This window comes from Zootoca vivipara, chromosome 6 (genome assembly GCF_963506605.1).
Source record: "Zootoca vivipara chromosome 6, rZooViv1.1, whole genome shotgun sequence".
Lineage (NCBI taxonomy): Eukaryota > Metazoa > Chordata > Lepidosauria > Squamata > Lacertidae > Zootoca > Zootoca vivipara.
The window spans coordinates 32555214-32574170 of NC_083281.1; the positions used below are offsets into that span (position 1 = coordinate 32555214).

The 18957-nt window shown below is 40.4% G+C and overlaps 1 protein-coding gene across 15 annotated transcripts in view; it reads right to left on the minus strand.

Moving 5' to 3' along the window:
- Nucleotides 1–1828: 1828 nt before the first annotated feature.
- The window catches only part of EPB41 (erythrocyte membrane protein band 4.1), a 138471-nt gene continuing 121342 nt past the window's right edge, over nucleotides 1829–18957 (minus strand). For 13 of the 15 annotated variants that reach the window (XM_060275742.1, XM_060275740.1, XM_060275741.1 and 10 more), the window contains 4 exons: nucleotides 14166–14267; nucleotides 9777–9857; nucleotides 9118–9242; nucleotides 1829–7106 (listed from right to left, as the gene is read on the minus strand). In XM_060275742.1, coding sequence (XP_060131725.1) covers nucleotides 9147–9242; nucleotides 9777–9857; nucleotides 14166–14267 — 279 coding nt within the window. In that variant the 3' untranslated portion in view covers nucleotides 1829–7106; nucleotides 9118–9146. The remainder of the gene's footprint in view (nucleotides 7107–9117; nucleotides 9243–9776; nucleotides 9858–14165; nucleotides 14268–18957) is intronic. The other 2 variants (XM_060275743.1, XM_035119228.2) reach the window with 1 other exon arrangement.

Genomic DNA, 18957 nt, shown 5'->3' on the forward strand with positions numbered 1-18957 from the left:
CTAACTTCCTTGGGAATGTCAGGGCAGAAAACTACAAGGAACTGGATTAGGACATGTCTCTGTATCACAAAGATGACTGCAAACTTTGCTTGGCTTTTACAGTACATGATGTATGTATATAATCCTCGATTATACAATAAACTATTACAGATCTCTAAGAATGAGTAACCAATTTTGTTTTCAGTGTCATATTCATGTTTGGCACCTCAGAATCTGCAGAGGCATGATTTTTGTCAACATTTGTTGTGCAGTGTTACCTAGTCCCTCCCAAGGTGAGCTAAATCTGACAGGATAGCTTACTCTATGGTTTTAACCCCTTCATGCATTAATTAGATGCATGCATGTTGGTTATGTGAGGCTGGCTAGGCCACAGTAGTAATTGTGTCTTGCCAGTTTCACCAGTACTGCCCATTCCAAGACTGAGATGCACATAGAATGATATTCAAAAGGATCCCCCTTAACCTTGCACAATCTCAAGAATATGGTGGTCAACTAAGCCATCTCCAATAAAGAGGACAAAAGAGGATAAAGTGCTAATTCATTTGGAAAGATGCAAATGTAGATATAATTGCTATACTGTAATTTTATTAGAATACATCTCACTATAGTGGGGAAAACTTGTGACCAGGTGACCTGTGTACCTTCCCAGTCTGTTGTCCAGTGGCAACTTTGAGGCCCCTTCATATCTCCCTGAAGATTATTTACATTTAAGAACTAGAATTGGACCAAACAGCCCTTCAAGCAGAGGTCCAAACCTCCATGTCACATGGCTGCCCTACACTAGACTCATTAGATGACAAAACTTCAGTCTGACTGGACTTACTGCTCAGTACAGATGTAAGAAGGCACCGTTTTCCTTTCCGTCCTGCATTCATCGCATGCAATATTTCCATTTAGCTGCAGTTCACCTTCTGCCCAAACTATCTGTCTGTCCGCTATGCCAAAACTGCATACCTTAAATATTTTACATAATTATTACGTTGTGTTGCCAATACTTTATTTCATCACAATCCTTTCAATACAAAGGAAACCCTTTGCATGAATTTTCATTCCAGATGGGACAAATAAGCATACATTGGCAGTTTGTGTTCCTGTTTCTTTCAGAATTCTTTGACATCTGTCCTGCTGAGATGAAGGGAAAACGTTAACATTGCTGAGTTAAGGGGGAGAAAAGATGGCTTCAGACTCAGGTGCTTGGTGGCTTCAGTGAACCGTGTAGATTTCTCCCAGATGCTGAGGATAATTTGCAGGCTGTATTAAAAGCGGTCCCCTTGAATCTAGGAGAAAAAACCTGACAAAACATCACCAAAAAGTTAAGAGACAGACAAAATGTGGAAACAAAGACTTCTAGATTGTGGTGTGCTTTAGCTCTCCAACAGGAGCCCTTTGCACTATGGAGAGGAGATATGTGCACTTTTCCAGGTTTGCAAAGAACCAGAGCATCTTGCTTGATAGATCCCAAACTTTGCAGTGTGCTCCCCCAGGTGGCCCTGCAGTGTACAACATTGAATTAATCTGCAGGATTCAGGGTTGTGCATGAAATCTGATGTCTGCGCAGGAAACATCATTCAACAGAGTGATTGCTAAAGGGAGCGAGATTCCTTAAAACAATGATTTTCAACTGCAGCAACTGGGAGAGCACTGTTGTGCTCAGGTTCCGCTTGCAAGCTTCCCATGGTCATCTGGTTGGCCACTGTGAGAACAGGATGCTGGACTAGATAGGCCTTCGGACCAATCCAGCAGCAGGTTTCTCATGATTATTATGCAGCTGCATAAATGATGACTGCTACTACTGCATGACCTGTGGCATCATGCACTGGTACCACTCATTTATTTATAATATTATTAGTTGCTTGTTACCTAAAATGTCTCCAAGCAATATTTATTTTAAAATAAATATATTATACCATAAAGGATCTTAAATCTACCATGTTGACCCAGGAATTGGATGTATCCAACTTCCAAGAATTCTCAGTCTTTATTACAGTGCTATCAGCAAACACCCTTGCTCAAGCTGTATGTGCAGATAAACTAAAATAATTAAGATGCAACAATATTTAAGAGTTCAGAATGTGCTGGCAAAGTAGAGCTTCAAAGAAGAACCAGAAATGCCATCTTTTATTTGAAAATTTATTGAAAAAAATGCAATACAAGTAGCAAGATTGAACACGTCTAAATGCTACATCTACTTTCCCTTTGACTACAAAAGTTCAAAATAACAGCTACTTAAGCTATAAAGATTTACTTTTTTTTCCTCTGTTCCTATCTCCCACCCCCAAAGAAAGTAATAATCGGCTATTCTATACAATTCACCATTGTCTTAAATTTTTTACAAAGCTCCTTCATATCTGCAGTGAAATAATTTGTGACTGAATGTGTAAAAAAACAAAAACCCTGTCAGAACACAAATATTTAATTGTCCATTATTGGAAAATGGCAAAGCACAGATTATGAACACTCCCCCAAATAAAACCCAGAAAACTTTTAATTGCTGGTTGCCCACTTCTGTCTGGCAAGTGAAGTTGCAATTTTTTTTATTCCCAATTTGGTCAGTATAGATTACCATCCTGCTGCCCTTCCTTCTGTACACACATTCATACATAAATAGCTTTCATTTACTATACAGTTAAGACAGTTTCCGGATAATCTCATAGATGAGGGAGGAAGTTACTGGGAACATATTGCAATCTCAGCATATAAATAAATAGACCATATTTCATTTACTGCCCCTAATGGTAGCACTGGCCCCCAGGAATTCCGAAGACCTCTAGAAACCAAATTTATTCTACAGGCAATTAATGTGATGGTGGTGGGTTTGAGGGTGCCAGCAGCCCACTCACAAGAAACAGCAATTTCCCCATGTTGATGGCAGATAAATCAGAGGGATGCATCTCTGGTATCTCAGTCCTAAATGAGGGATAGGGAACCTGTGGCCCTCCAGAAGTTGCTGGACTACCATTCCCATGAGCGCTGGCTATGCTGGCTGGGGCTGATGTGAGTTGGAGTCCAACAGCATCTTGAGGGCCACCGATTCCTCATCCTGGTTCTAAGTGGCCTTCTCAGCACCCAGCTTGAAAAGGTAAGCCAGCTCAGCAAGTATAGTTCAAAAGAAATTTGTTTTGTTTCCACTAGTCTGTCTGCCCATGCGTATGTGGGTTACTTATGGCACATAAGCAGCCTGAAATGGAAAAGAACCAACTTTGTCTATTGACAAAGGGTACTCTCTGCCTGGTAGCCAGGTGCTCCTTCCTTACCACAGGTAATCATGTCAGTGGCTATTTTTAAGCCCAGACGCTAAAGAAAAAGTTTTCCCTATAGCCAAGGTAGCATATTGAAGGCTGTGGGGGGGGGGATTGTTGTGATTTAGCTTTCTAAGAAGCCCAATAAAAATGTATTTTTTATTTTTTAAAGCAAGCTTCTGGATTTATTAACGCTAAGTTTACAAGTGTGCGGGTAATGTCTGCTGAAATCTAGAAACCGGGGGAATCGTTGAATAGGTTTTCTAGTCATTAAAGAAGGGAGTACCTTGTAAAAGCATTGTGCTTCTCTCCCTACAATGATCAGAAGCAGAAATTATATAGTGTGAGAGTAAATGGCAAAATACATGGCACAAAGGTAATATGAATCTGCTTGATTTGCATAATTTATACAAGTAGCGGAATTCAGCATTTCTTGCCACAGAATTGGGTTACTTCAGTGCAGACTTTTTTCTTCCGTTTTGTGCAGAGAACATACTGTCTTGATTGAACCTAAAGGAAGGTAAAGGATCTTCTGTTGGAGATGGAAAGCTTACTATTCATCAGACAAAGCAAGACCAAATTCTATCACCTAAGGCTGTTAGTCCTAAATGCCTTAGACTTTTGCCAAGAGGATATGTGATGGATTAAAAAACTATTTCAAAAAGAAACTTGGGTGACCCTCAATGAGTTATTTACTTAATAATTTACCTTCAGAGTTATGTCTGCCCGTTTGCATTTGTCTCCTCCTAGGATTGTTTCTCTCACTTGCTTTCTTCCCTTATGATTCTGAATGATTGAGATTTGAGTGGATTTTTAAGCAATGCTAAATACTTACACCCTGGAGGGAAAGATGGGGATGTGCAAAAGATGTTAATGTCAGATGTCCACATAGGACAGGAGAGCATTGGGGGTGTATGGAAAGTCTGAATCACCCCCCAGTGGGAGGGGCAACGTGTCTGCTGGATGAGGTTCCTGCATGGGTGGATTTGGGAGCCACACAAGGGGTGGAGAGCTCTTAAACTGGAAAAGCAATAGGTGGGTCAGTGGTCAGGAAAAGGGACAATCTGAGAAGCATGCCCCTGATTAGATAAGAATAAATTCCTGTTTAATGGGAAATCTAAACTTCATGCAAAAGAAGTGTCTGAAAGTAGAGTTTTAAAACAGAACAGGACTTCACCAGGATACAAAAAGTTAAAAATCATGCTCAAGGAAGGACAAGACATACCTTCAAATAACCTATTGAAAAGCAATAATTCCATTAATAAATGTGTAACAGCGCTGCACTTGTAGTAAGGTTTGAGATTTGATAAAGATGCCTTCTTTAGAATTATGGAGCTATCTTATAGCTGGTGTGTAAAGCTTTTAATAGCAGAGGAAAAGGAAGCTGCAGAAGAATTACGCACAAAGAAAGTGACACAACCAAAATTGTCTTCCACAATAAATACATTTTTAAGTGCTATGGGTTGATTTGTTATTTTTTTAAAGAAAAATTCAGTCTAAGATTTTTAGGAAGGTAGCCCATTAGTTCTATTTGTAAAGAAAAGGGCATATAGAAACCCACAAATAGTATTACAGCCCAAGTTTGTTCACTTGGAAGGAAGTCTATTGTTTCCAGTTGGGCTTTACTCCCGGCTAAGTGCATCAGATGGCAACCCCTGTAGGCTTGTTGTGGCTGACGGGACTCCAGAGCACATTGGAGCAAAGCTGATTGAGCAGTGCTAAACTCTTACATGTCCATAATGCTTTCAAACTCTAAATAAGACTGTATTAACTCTCTAACTGAAACCTACTCAAATCTGAGGGGGAAAGTAAAGATGCGGTATGATAATATAGCTTCCACACAACTGCTTGTTTTCACTGAAATAAGATTATTTTAAATGTGTGTCCTTGTTTTCTGTAAATTTTCTTTAAACAGCAGAAATCATTCCTCTTCACTTAAATGACAGAATCAGCCCACATCCCATCCCTCAGCTATTAGGTGGTGCACTTCATACCTCTCAGAAAATCACAATTCTACAGAACTTTCACATGCTGCTGGAAGGAAAGAACAAGCCTGCAGTTTTTAGTGTTGCCAAGGAAATCTTTCAACTAAGCATGGAGAGGAAGTTCATCCTATTTGTGAAGAACATGTTGCATCCCAATTTGGAACCCTCTCATTCTTCCTACATAGGGAAAACATTTAAAGGAAATGAAACTGCTTCCCAGTTAAGAGTACTGATACCAACTACCTTGTTTGTTTTAAAAATGTACTTTTAAAGTGATAAGGAGATAAAGTTATTTTGGGTAAAAACAAACCCACACAGAGAAATCTGCTCTTGTTCTGATTTGGATCCTTTTTTTTATGGCATTCAACATTCTCTTGTGATAGCCAATCAGAACACACCTAGGTTAAGATCCTGAGAACTGCAGCCAATCCTGGGGTTTGTTATTTCATTTAGCATGGTAGCAACGGAGCAGCCACCATTGCATTTCAGCATCCTTATGCAATAAGTTTTGTATGACCTCAATGACTCAAAGGAAGGAGGTGCAACAGTAGTATGCTCTATGGACTGTGCCCAAGAAGAACTATTATATTGTCTTATAAGGAGCATTAAGTGACTCGCAACATGTACAGGCTTAGTTTTTAACAGCAATCATTGGAAACAATCTACAATACTGATGATGCCTTTGTAATTGCCTGCTTAAAGAATACAGATTTAGGAATGCTGGATTGTCTCTAAGGGATGACTTGTGCTTCATTTATCCCTTCCTGTGATATGTTGCCAGTGTGTCAAGATTAAATAGCGCTTTAAAAACCAATATGATTTTAAAACTATGCTATCAAAACCACAAAAACTCAAAACACAAACAATTGGGAAGGAGAAAAAAGAAAAGAAATGAACATCCCACCCTATTGTTGCAAATTACAGCCTATTTCGTAGCATGTAGAGCCCACACCTCTTAAACACACAATTCTAATAGGCTTAATTTAATGGAGAACAAAAGGGGGGGATAGGAGATAGAATTTACAAGAGATTTAGTATTCCAAGGAGTGCAAAAAAGAAAAAAGGAGAGAGCTGGAAAAACATGGTGCCTTGTCACAATTGATTAAAACCTCTAGAATTCACAGTATAAAAGGTGAAGCAATTTCCATCATTCCTGAACCTAGACTACTACTGAAATTCCTGTGCAAATACCACAACCTCCTGCTATATTCAAGCATCTAAGGGGCTGACAAACCAACAAAAGCAAGGGAAATCCAGAGGAAAAGAGGGCAGGCACATTTGCACCTGGCATATATAAAATAGCTGTGATTAGGAAACTCTGAATATATCTCAGATCCACAAGAGCCAAGACAAAGCATTGCACAAGTGTTTTGCTGACTTCTCAGGCAAGAGGGGTCACTTCTAGGTCATTGAGACCCCTACACTACAACATGTTTGAAGTTTTGTGAGAATACAAACTGAGGAGGAAAAGGAGGAGGAAGGGCAATGCAGTTCAATCAAAGGCAATCACTTTCGATAAGCTCTACATGTTCTTTTTGTGGGGGCCTCTGACTTCATAATACAGATCCAGAAAAGGTGGTGGGAAAGGAAATGCAAAAAATGCAAAAAGGGGGGGGATCGCAAAACTGTAAAAAAAAAATCAGTACTGTGAAAAGTATGGCATACTGTCGGTCACAATATAAAAATGATAATCAAAAAGGATCCACTGTGTTAAGGAGAATCCCAAGTAAACATCAAAAAGCACAAATTCCTAGTAATAAATGATTGAATGTTTGACTGAGAGTAAATCTGGCAAGTTTGAGGTCATGGTGCTCCAAGGTAGCTTCCTTGTAGTTTTGCTGGTATATTTCGGGTGGCCTTCGCAGACTGAAACAGACATCGCCTAGGGAAATACAAATTTATGCTAAATTACCAATCAGTAGAAAACAAGTATGAAATTCTGAAACATCTGCTGGTAAATTGTCTGTATCTTCCTGCCCATATGCACACACCTTTCACACATGGCAAGAGGTCTGTGTATTTAGGTATCAGCACCAAAATACACACACAGAGATGAGAATTAGTCCCATCCACTCCATCAGAAGTAGTAATGAAGCCAAGCTACCATGTATCCTTTGTTATATTCTGTGCACATACTACTCAAGTGCTTGAGAATGACTCATAAGTTTAAATCTGCTTTTCAGATGCTAGTTTTATAAGTTTTTGATCATTGCCTCATTATCACATTTTTTTGTTTTGAACTTGTTAGGGTCCTTGCCCTAGATGCTTCCTCAGTAAATGTACTTACATTTCCTGTCTTGCAATGAATATGCACAGTCCAGAAAAGTTTGCCGAATGCCACTTTTCCACAAACCAGGTTCCCATGGTATACCGTTTTGGGTGCATTAACACATACCTCAAACCTGAGCATCCTGCTCTGTGAATATGTAGCATTGGGAGGCCTCTTTCTACAGTGCCTAGTTCCTGTTCACTCACAGATTTAATAAGCTCTGCTGCAGCCAATCAAAAGTGACTAGACAGAGTAAGCTGACAGAGGGCCTTCTCGGTAGTGGCACCCGCCCTGTGGAACGCCCTCCCAGCAGATGTCAAGGCAATAAACAACTATTTTACATTTAGAAGACAACTGAAGGCGGCCCTGTTTAGGGAAGTTTTTAATGTTTGATGCTGTACTGTTTTTAATATTCGGTTGGAAGCCGCCCAGCGTGGCTGGGGAAACCCAGCCAGATGGGCGGGGTATAAATAATTTATTATTATTATTATTATTATTATTATTATTATTATTAGCTGAATTTCACTGGTGGAATAAAGTTGGCAAAGCTGTGCAGTTCTCAAGCTAACCTTCTCTGAGTGTTGGCAATGTGCCCAACACATAAGGGGAACACCCAGTGGGAAACTTGAGCAAGCAGTGTCAAGACTTGTGGAGAGGGCTCTCGCCACACTGAATACCCCAAGGCATGAAAGGCTGCTAAAAGGATGGGGCTCTCCCTCCTAAATTCAGGATCCAACTACCAAGCCTGGAGGTTCAAAATTACATGTGGGTGGTATGTGATTGTGTGTGGACTAAGGGAGTTCAGAGTTCAGTTCCACAAAAAGCAGTTAGCTAGCAATGGGCACCCAAAATCGTAGTTAAGTCTACAGCAAGACTGCAAACTCAAACAACTGTGAGGTCTATTAACTGCCCATGCACTAATACCACATTAACTATCCATGGTAATAAAATACAGACACTTGTGATGTATTTAAAAGATACATGACAGCATATGGAGAAGGAAGTGGAACTTTCAGACTGCATTAGCAACCATTGCAATGTCACGGCATTTGTGGGACAGACCTCTGAACCTGTTAACTTCTTCTAGCAACAACTGTAACAGCACATGAGCTTTTTAAGCAAATCCTTCACTTAGTTACTTTGTGGCCTGTGGGCCACATGTAATGGTTTGAGAGCAAGCCTTAGAAGGCGACAAAAGCTGAAGTTACACATTGTGCCTGTGGGCTTTATGCTGTGCAGGCCCAGCCTATTTAAGTCAATGCATTTGGTGTCATTGCTCTAGTCTTAGTGGCAGCTAACTTTCAAGCAGATTTGAAATGTTACAACCAGAGCCAGGCTGACCTCTTGCACATAGAAGCACTTTGTCTTATATTGGGGCTGTAGTGTTGACTTACAAAATAGGAATTTAAAGTCCAGACCTGGCCCCTCATCTACCAGCTGCTGAACCTTCCCTGTTAAAAGTCCTGCTAGGACAGAGTCAAAATATACCAAGCACAAGTTTTGAAAAGGCTTTCCTTGAAAACTGCTAGAAATAAAGAACCTTCAGTTGTGACTTAGGTGAAAACCTTGCCACGCTTCAAGATGCAGCAGCGCTAACAAAAAAGAAAGAAAGAAAGAAAACTACCTGATAATATATGTAGCTGGTCTTGCTATTTATTCTGCAATCTCAGTCTCCTGGTGGACAACCACCTTGGTCACAGACATGTCTGGGTGTTGCTCCTTTGCTTCTCTGATGGCCTGTACCAGAACCTGAAGAAAGATGGCATAAAGAACAAACTATCTTGCATCGAGTTTAGGGCAACAACATTTTGCTTCCTATCACGATCTAACTTTACCATCTATTTTCCATATAGTAATGAAGGCTTGCAACCTATCATTAAGGGAAACATTTTTGGATCAATTCAGGGCAACAAGGTTGTAGCTTATTTACTGGATTCTTTTTTTGACCCACCACAAGGTCACAGGGCAGCTTTTAGTCTAAAAATATGATATTTAAACCAGTTAAAACAGTTTACAATACAAAAGAATAGAGAAGGTCTTAAAATGTATTTCAGATGTCAAAGGCCAGGGTAATGCAGTGTCTCTTCAGTACAGGATGAAAGCTATGCAATGAAGGTTGGCAGAGTTCAGAATCTGGCTAGAATCTTATCATGGGTGAACTTTCAAATCCCTCTGGAGACCCCAAAGGTATCTTACATATTTGGTCCATCAACTGCTCCATTGATAAAAATGCCAGAAACAATGTGCACATACTAAGAATAGTCACTAAACTAAAAGTCTTACTTGATCATGATCAATGTCTGCATCTCCTGTGATGACAATTCTTTTTTCAATTCGTGTTTCTGAAATTCCACCTTTCACAGTCTATGAGAGAACAAACAGCTTACAATACAACAATGCCAAAATGTTAAAAAAACAGTTTTAAAGAGAAAAACAAGCCTAGTTAATCAATCAGAGCAACCAAAAGGTCTAGTCAGCAGGAATGGTTCATAAATAGATCTAGATTAGATGCATATCACTCTTTGACACCCAAATTCCTATGATTGTAAGCTTAATAGATATGCAAATTATTTTCCTACTGCTGTCACAGGCCTGGTTTGCACATCATGGTGAACATGAGAGAACAGGGGCTCCTGGAGAAGAGATTGCAGCTGTTTCACTCCTTCCTAGTCATTCTGTTGTTGCACTGTGCTGAGCAAAGCCATGGTTTGGTTTAGTGTCATCTGAACCCTGGCTCATGGGTTAACTCTGACAGGCAAACCATGAGCCATAAGCAATAGGACAAGCTTTGGTTACAACTCATGTTTAGTTTGAAGAGACATAAACCACAATCCCAATTTCCAATGATACTCTATACCAAGCTATGGCTCGGCTCAGCTCAGCACAGCAGCAGAATGACTGAGAAGGAGCAAAGAAGGTGTAATTTCCTTCCCAGAAGTCCACATGCTTATGTTAAGCCATGGTTTAGCTTAGCAAGACATGTGAATCAGGCCATAGTGAGAAATGTGAATGGAGTGTGTGATAACTGCTATCACAGGGTTGTTGTACTTGTATGGCTCCCAATGGCGGCTGTGTTTTACACAATTCTTATCTTGTTCAAACCCACAATAGTGACCAAGTTCTCAGGGACACTATATCCTTTTTTCAAAACAGAGATCTGAAATGGGAGAAATGTTTGATTCCACTCTAGCCTGGGCTAGACTCCTTTGATCCAAAGCTAACATTCAGGACTATACTGGCTCCTAAGAAAAGCAGACTACAGCACACATAAGTATATGTAAAGGACATCAAATTAAAATTGTTTCAGAAATTACTTTTCTCTGCTGACATCCTAGCAATGCAAAAGAAAAAGAAAAAGAAATGGATGAATTTCCATATAGACACGTATCTTCAATGTATGAATAGTCAGAACCACACTTAGATCTTGCAGACCTATATCAGACACAAACTTGGTGTGTCCACTTAATAACTGACCTTTTTAGTTATTGTATAGATATACATCTTTGTCTCCTCCTTCTCCTAATCAGTTTTTGCATAAAAAGCTAGTTCCACATTAAGAGAAATAGAGGAAAGACAAAGAGCAAGTACAAAAAAAGAAACTAGAAAAAATGTTTTTGTCCTATGGTCTGACAGGATGAATGCTCACATCTATATGGGGTGAAAGTAACATCCGAAACAGTCCCGCTAACATTTGCCTTTCTACTCAGACTACCACCCAATTAGAGAAATCATAGTGGATTCATTATATGTGTTACATTCTGCAATCTTTCTTTTAGATATGTTACAGCAAGCATCAATTGCAGTTTGAGAAAGAAGAGGGGAATTCACCTTAAGATGGTACTTGCAAATACAAGTACTTGTATTAAAAATGATACTTTAAAAAATCCACTGGACGATTGAGATGTGTCTTTAGTCCTTTTTTAAAATAAACTTTATCTATTTGACTGAAAGTCACTTCTACTTTCAACCAAATTCATGCTAGCAGAAAACTCTTAGATTCAAACACACACTGCTTATATACCAGGAGAACTGGTACAAAAACAAAGAGAGGTAAAGGTGTGTAAGCAACAAACCTAGTCATTGAAGGAATGCTGTGGAAGATAAATAGAAATACTTAACAGCACAATTGCTTCATAATCTAATCATCCTAACCTATTGGCAAACTTATTCGTCTTCTCACTCTGTTAGTCCAAATGAAATGGAGTCCAGAAAACCTTAGACTGTGTATCAATTTGATCCTTTTAATGTGGTTTTGTATGTTTTGTGGTATTTTATGCATTGTGATTTGCTATTTTTATTGATTATAGATTAGTAATTCTTTACTGTAATTGATAAGCATAAACTGTTTAGTATTTGCTGATGTTTAATTTTACTATTTACTATTAGATTTCAATGGATTATTGAATACTGTTTTTTACCGTACTTCTCCATTATTAACACCTCAACACCTGAACATTAAATATAAATTCCCCTCAGGAGGAAAACCTGGACCTAGAAATATCCAATACTTTGAAGGATAAACTGTGGAGAAAGCCATTCTTTAATCCAACAATGTTTATGGAATCCTCTTTTAAGCTAAGTTACACAAACAATTGCTTATCTTCCCATTGTTGGAGAGGCTGTCCAGTGAGGGACTCCCTAAGAGACCAAACTAAAATTGTTTCAGAAATTACTTTTCTCTGCTGACATCCTAAGAATGCAAAAAATAAATGGAGGAATTTCCATATAGACACATATATTCAAGTATGAATGGTCAGAACAGCACTTAGATCTTGCACTGAGAGCTGAAAAGATTAGATGAGCCAAAATAAGAAAACCTTTATAAAGAAAAATGATGGCAACACCAATGACAAGGAAAAGAGAAGTTAGAGTATTCATTAACTCAAAGGAATTTGAAACAAAAAACCTTTTTCACTTTATTGGTTTACATGTTTCCAAGCCCTAGGAAAGAATGGTGCTCATTAGGTTATTCCTGCCCCTTCCTTTAATTAAGGGCAAAATATGTGAACTTGCCCTACCAAAGAACAACGGTATAAAGGTAGAGGCAATTACTCAGTTAAACCTAATTGGAAGTAAAGCCCCAAAGAAAGAGTAGGCTGAATTCACAGGGTTCTGAGCAAATAATATCAGGGGGTGGTGATACTTCTCTAAGTGAAACCAGCATTCATACTCATAAAGATTGTAGAAATCGCTTGAGTTGCATGAGTGGCAACTATTCTAGAATGAGTGGTGTACAGGATGGTGACAATGAACATTAAAGCATTCTTTCTGGAACATGGACCAGGATTTCCCTTCCAGGGTCAATTTAATGGGATTGAGGATAACTGAGATTAGGGAACCATTGAACTGTCAGTCACATCATCCCTCAAAACAGAGAGGTCTTTTAGCTTCCTTGACTAATACATTTCCTTTAAACAAAGCTGCCTTTGAATTCTTTCTGGTGGCTGCCTTCAAGAAAAAGCTTACTGCAGCTTTGATGCCCTCAACTCTGATGCAAAGCTTCCCCCATATTGTGAGGACTATCTGGAATTATTTCCATGTGGTATCACTGTACCTAGTAGCTACAATGTTTGAAAGCTACATTAGTCATCTGAAATCCATATACAGCAGACTCCTCAACACAACTGGGTTGGTTGAACCATGTGAACATTCCAGTATTATAGCCATCTTGAGGGACCGTGGAGTATAGAAGCAGCTTCTATGTGGAGTATGGAAGTGAAGCAGCTTCTATGTGGGGACCACATAATGGATGAATCCTTATCTAAATATATTTGTTGCGCTTTAGAATGACTTGGTATTGGGGATGCTTTCTGCTTTAGTACTATCATCTAGTGTACAAAGGTACAAAGGTAATTTGTGCTTCTTGCCAATCTCTGGTGGCAATTTGTGTTTCTCAGCAATCTCTGACCTTGATTTCTAAATGTAGGCTAGCCCCAGCAGAGAGAAGATGCTAGACACATACGGCTAAACACCATTTCTTTTGCCAGCAACAGTGTGCTGAGCTGGCTCTATTGGTTATTTCAAATGAACCCTGTGTCCCAGATAATGTTAGCTAACGGTCTCTTCTTGGGGTAGCTGCCCACTTATTACTTTAACAACATGGAACTTCCTGTGAATAACTCCCAAGTTGGAAACATCTGTGTACCTAGCTTGGGGAAAGACTTCCATGTTGAAAAATGTTCAAAGTGGGGTTATTATGAATCTCTCCAAACTAGATAGATCTGGGTGGGTCTGGTCAGTGTCTGGATAGTAGACCATCTGAGGTCAGTATGTATGCCGCCTTGAGTTCCACGTTAGGGGAAAAGGTAGGTTATGTATGTTTAATGAGATCCGTTCCCATCAGCTTCTTTCCATACCATTGGAAAGGAGCTGAAAATGGTAGGGAAAATCCTGTTCAACACTATTCTGAATACCATTTGTCCTAGATCGAAACCTTCAATTGAAGCATCACTGGTGACTGTGTCGCATCTAGAGTACTGACAGGACAAGTAAAAGGAAGCAGGCATGAGCCCTACAGTCAGTAAAACTCTGATGTGCCACAAGCTGAGCTGCCAATCCCATTAGAGAGGGGTCACCCAAAGACAGACAGAGACTAGAGTTTGTAGAACTCATTCCCTGTCAACGCAAATAGCTTATCAGTGAGGTCACACACTTCAGACTATTGTATTTTACCTTTGTAATCTGGGTAGTGGTAGTGCTGCTGGTGGTCTCTGAAGTGATGGTCTGAGCACTTAGCAGAACTCCAGGGTCTAAATCCCCACTGCCATCATCAGTCTATGGCAGAGATACATAACAAGTATAAATTATCTCCTTGCTCACCTAGAGAGAGTTGTTTGTTCAGCAAAGAAGGCTACAATGGCAAAGTGCAATGAGCCAGAAGGCTGCTGGTAAATTTGCAATAATTTAATGTTACTAATCAAATCTGCATCAATGCGGCACAGGGTTGCAACTAATGGCTGTCTTCACACAAAACATTAAACCATAATTTAGCACTACATGAATTAGATATGGCAAGCCTTAGTGAAGAAGCATTGGGTTTCCACGCTCTCCTTTGCGCCTTCTGTGGGGTCAGGAGGAGGACTTATTCACCAGCAAGTCACAAGAATTTAAAATTCGGTATTAAAACAGTTAGAACCAAATGCAGCCACAGGAATCAGGTGGGTCCTGAAAATACATGTCTCAGCTGTCAAAAGTGAGGGCAAAGAGATGCATCCTCACCTTTCACCAAACGAAACACCTCTGTGAGAAGGGAATTCCACAGCTTAGGAGGTCACCCCCGCAAACTTCCATGGATGATGGAACTACCAGTAGGGCACTCTCTGAAGATCTTAACCCCCAAGAGGATGTGTAGGGAAGGGGGTTGTCTGTCAGATATTTGGGGGTTAAGGTGTTTAGGGCTCTAAACACTGGTGTGGGCATCCTGAGTTGAATCCAGAAACAAACTGGAAACCAATGCAGCTGTTTTACAGCAGGGGTTATAGGAGTTCAACAGGCAACAGCAGCGAATAAACTGGCTGCTGCATTTTAGACCAGCTGAAGTTTCCAAGTCATCTTCACGGGAACCCTATGTAGAACTCATTGCAATAATCCAGAAGCAACCAGAGCACAGAATACTCTAGCCAAGTAATCTCTATCCAAAAGGGGGCCCTAGCTGGAGAAGCAAACATAGCTGGAACTCCTAGCCGCAAAGGCCATCCGGACCTTCAGTAACAATGTTGGATCCAGCAGGACCTGCAAGCTATGAACCTGCTCCTTTCAGGGTAGTGCAATCCTATCTAGAAGTGGAAGTTTTCCCACCTCCTAGATTCAAGAACTTGGAACTCATAACACCCCTCTATCTTTTCAGAATTCACTTTCAATTTGTTGGCCCCCCACTCAGCCTATCACACCCCACAAACACTTGTCTAGCACCTCAGCTGCCTCCTTTGATTCAGGTGTGTGTGTGAGAGAGATGTGTGTCATCTACATATTGATGGCACTTCCCAACTCCTGATGACAACTTCCAGCAGCTTCACTGAGATCTTAAATAGCATGGGGCATAAGACAGAACCCTGCAGGACACTACAGGAAAGTTCCCATGGCACTGAACAGTGCCCCCCGCCATGACTACTTTCTGGAAGCAGAACCACAAAAGTATAGTGCCCCCACCCGCCTTGAGCCATTACAGAAAGATAGCATGATCAATGGTATGGAAAGCCACTGAGAACTGAAGGAGAACAAGAAGGGCCATACTCCCCTGCTGCCCATCTATCTTCTGACAAGTGCCATCAACCAGGGCAAGCAAGGCAGTTTCATTGCCATGAGGTATTGTGTGATAGCTGCTGAATACTTCCGGGTCCAGAGAAATCCAAATGGGGCCACCTTTACTCAGAAGGTGGCAGGCAAGCTGTCCAAAATTCAACAAAAAGGTGCATTACTTTTCATATTGGGCCTGTTGCTAATACAATAGCTAAACCCATGGCAGCTGGTCATGAAGACCTCCAGCAAGCGATAAGCCTGAATTTCCCCATCATCATACTTTTGAGTTCATCTCAGCTAACTGGGTCAGGGAGCAAAATGTCTGGTACTACAATATAATCTGTAGTCAGCTGTGGTCTCTAATTCAAATACTATGCTTTCCATGCATGGGTTAGGAACTTGACAAAACTGCTAAGGTAAGAATTTCTCCAGGTTTTTGCCACCAAGGTTTAATACCTGCTGAACAATAATGCTTTGTTTCCTCAGAATCTGGTTAGTGAGCTGTTTGACAAAACTTGTAGCACCTTCAGAGTGACTTCCTTGTTGCCACAATGGTAGCTTGAGCCTCAATCCTACTTCTGGAGCTGGATAGCCACACAGACATTATGAAGTAAAAGGGGAGACTTGGCTCAGAGAGGACAGCCATAGTATGTGTTGGTGGTTACCTCTTTTTGAAGGGGAGAAGAAAGCTTTAAAAACCCAGATGTTTGTTCCTATGCTAAAAAAGGGGGGGCTTTTTTTTCTTTAGTGAAAACTAATTACAATTACCTTGATAGTGTGTGTGTGTGTGTGTGTGGTCTAACAATAAAAAACAACAACTTCCAGGGTTCACCATGGCAGATTAGACTGGAAAAAAATAGCTATGCACAGGTTCTTTTAGCAAATGGATGCTTCCCCTGGTTTGCCGTCTCAGATTGGAAGACCACCACCACCAATATTTCTTAAGTCTGCCTTTACACGTATTTGTGCCACAGTGAGATATCTGCTCATGTATTTGTTTGTTAGAATTACATATTAATTAATATTTTACAAGGGTTTGTGAAATTTACTGAAATTAAATATCAAATGCAATACCTTCAGAGTGTCCACTAGGTGGGAGCAGCATCCAACAGATATCACAGAATTTCCAAGGTTTCAACATACAGTATTCAAATGTGATGAGGACATTTTAAGCATCTCTCAGGTGGAGTCAGCTCTCGAATGTGTGGCTACTCCTTGTATGGTTGGCACAACATAGCACAGAAATTGTGTTAACTCAGCCAGCAAACCTCCAGAGCTGACCAAAACCTACTTATTCATGAAGTTGAGAGGGATTTTTATAATGTGAAGCTATATTCAAAATATATAAACCTCTACAAATGCAGATCATTTTAAAACATGTAGTGGATAGCTAAGCTCTTAGGAACAGAATTTGGACATGTGCCAGGTGATGAACGTCATTCTCTGTCAAAAGGCACTCAAAAGTGGTATAGCATACTACCAAAATGTTTCACTCAAAAATTCAAAAGCATTAAAACTAAAAAGGGCCAAAAAAAAAATCATATCCCTACCTTCCTCCTAAAGAAACACCAAGAGGCAAAAAATGCTGCGTAGTACACTCACCAGCCAAATGGGGAATGCATTTAAAAATGAAAAAAGTTTTTTAATATGCAGACAGAAAAATAATAAGGATAGATACAAGCAGTTCTTCTGAAGAAGTGTATTCCATACAGAAAATGTTGCCACTGAGAAAGCCTTACCCTGTGTTGTTGATAACCTTATTTTAGCAGGTGGAATGCAGAGATTAGAGAAATACAGTGGTGCCTCGCAAGACGAAAGTAATTCGTTCCGCGAGTCGCTTCATCTAGCGAGATTTTCGTCTTGCGAAGCGTGATTTGCCGTGGCAAAAAAAAAACGCCGAAAAACTTCGTCTTGCGAAGCGCCGAAAACATCGCAAAACGCTTTCGTCTTGCGAGTTTTCCGTTGTGCAAGGCATTCGTCTTGTGAGGTACCACTGTACATTAGAGAAATTAGTTCCTAAAGCATGAAGGCTCTAAAAGTCAGAACCAACATGCTGAACTAGCCTGAAACAAATAGGCAAACCATGCTGTGAAGCCAGGACTGGAGTTCTACACTGTCCGGGGCCTGCCTCGTTTAATATGGAAGCTACCACATTCAGTGCCAGCTGAATTCCAAACAGACTTCAAAAGGCAGCGATAAGTAAGCACATTGCAATAATCTAAATGGGAACAAAGCATGGGTGACTGAAGTAAAATCCTTATAAGAGAGGAAAGGGTATAGTCCGCTCACCAAGCTAAAATGATTAAAGAGAGTGTTCCTCATCATGGCTGCCATCTGAGATCAAGGAGCAAGGCAAGGTTAAGTAGTATTCCTATCCTGGATATGAGGGGAGTGAAGCCTCATGAAAAACTCTATCCCAGTAGACGAGGCTGGTTCATTAAGATAAATGGGGAAGACCTGGCCACTTCTGGATTCAATTGGGGTGGGGGGAATAAAGCAGGGTGTCATACTTTGAATACTCCAAAACTGTTGAAGGATTGGCTGAAGTGTCTGTGTACAGATACTAAAAAACAGAAGATATCACAGATGGAACTTTGTGCTATGCCACAATATAAATCCCCAAAGGGTTGAGCAATAGTCACCCACGGCTATCTTCCAATTCTGACCAATCATGTAGGAGAAGTACCACTCCTGAGCAGTGCTTCCAACTTCTAACTGATTCAGCTGCCCCCCAAAGGATATGATGGTCTATTGTATGCAATATCAAAAAGAATGTGTCAGACCACACTTTCCCGTTCAGATAATCCATGAGGGCAACAAAAGAGGCTGAAATTCCCAAACCTCCTTTGAACCAACTGGACTTACTCTTTCAAATTGGTTTCTTCTAAGAGTTGCTGCAACTCTGCCACCACCAACCACTCAATCAACTTGCCAGTACTGCTCAGTCCAAGTTGGTAGGTCCCGTCCCGTCCCCTCCCCCCCCCATTCAGGGACTTTTCAAATTGGAACACTTCCCCCCCCCCCCCAATGATTGGAACACTTTCCCCCCCACAATGAGTCTTATTAGCCTGTCCTGGGGGGCAGGGTTAAAGTGAGCTGGTCATTGGACTCAGATCTTCTCTATAGCTTTGGGTAGCAATAAATCAAATCTTCCATCAAAAACTGACAAGGAGGTGCATTACACACTTCATTGTGGCCTGCAGAAAACGTGAAGCCTTGTCAGAGT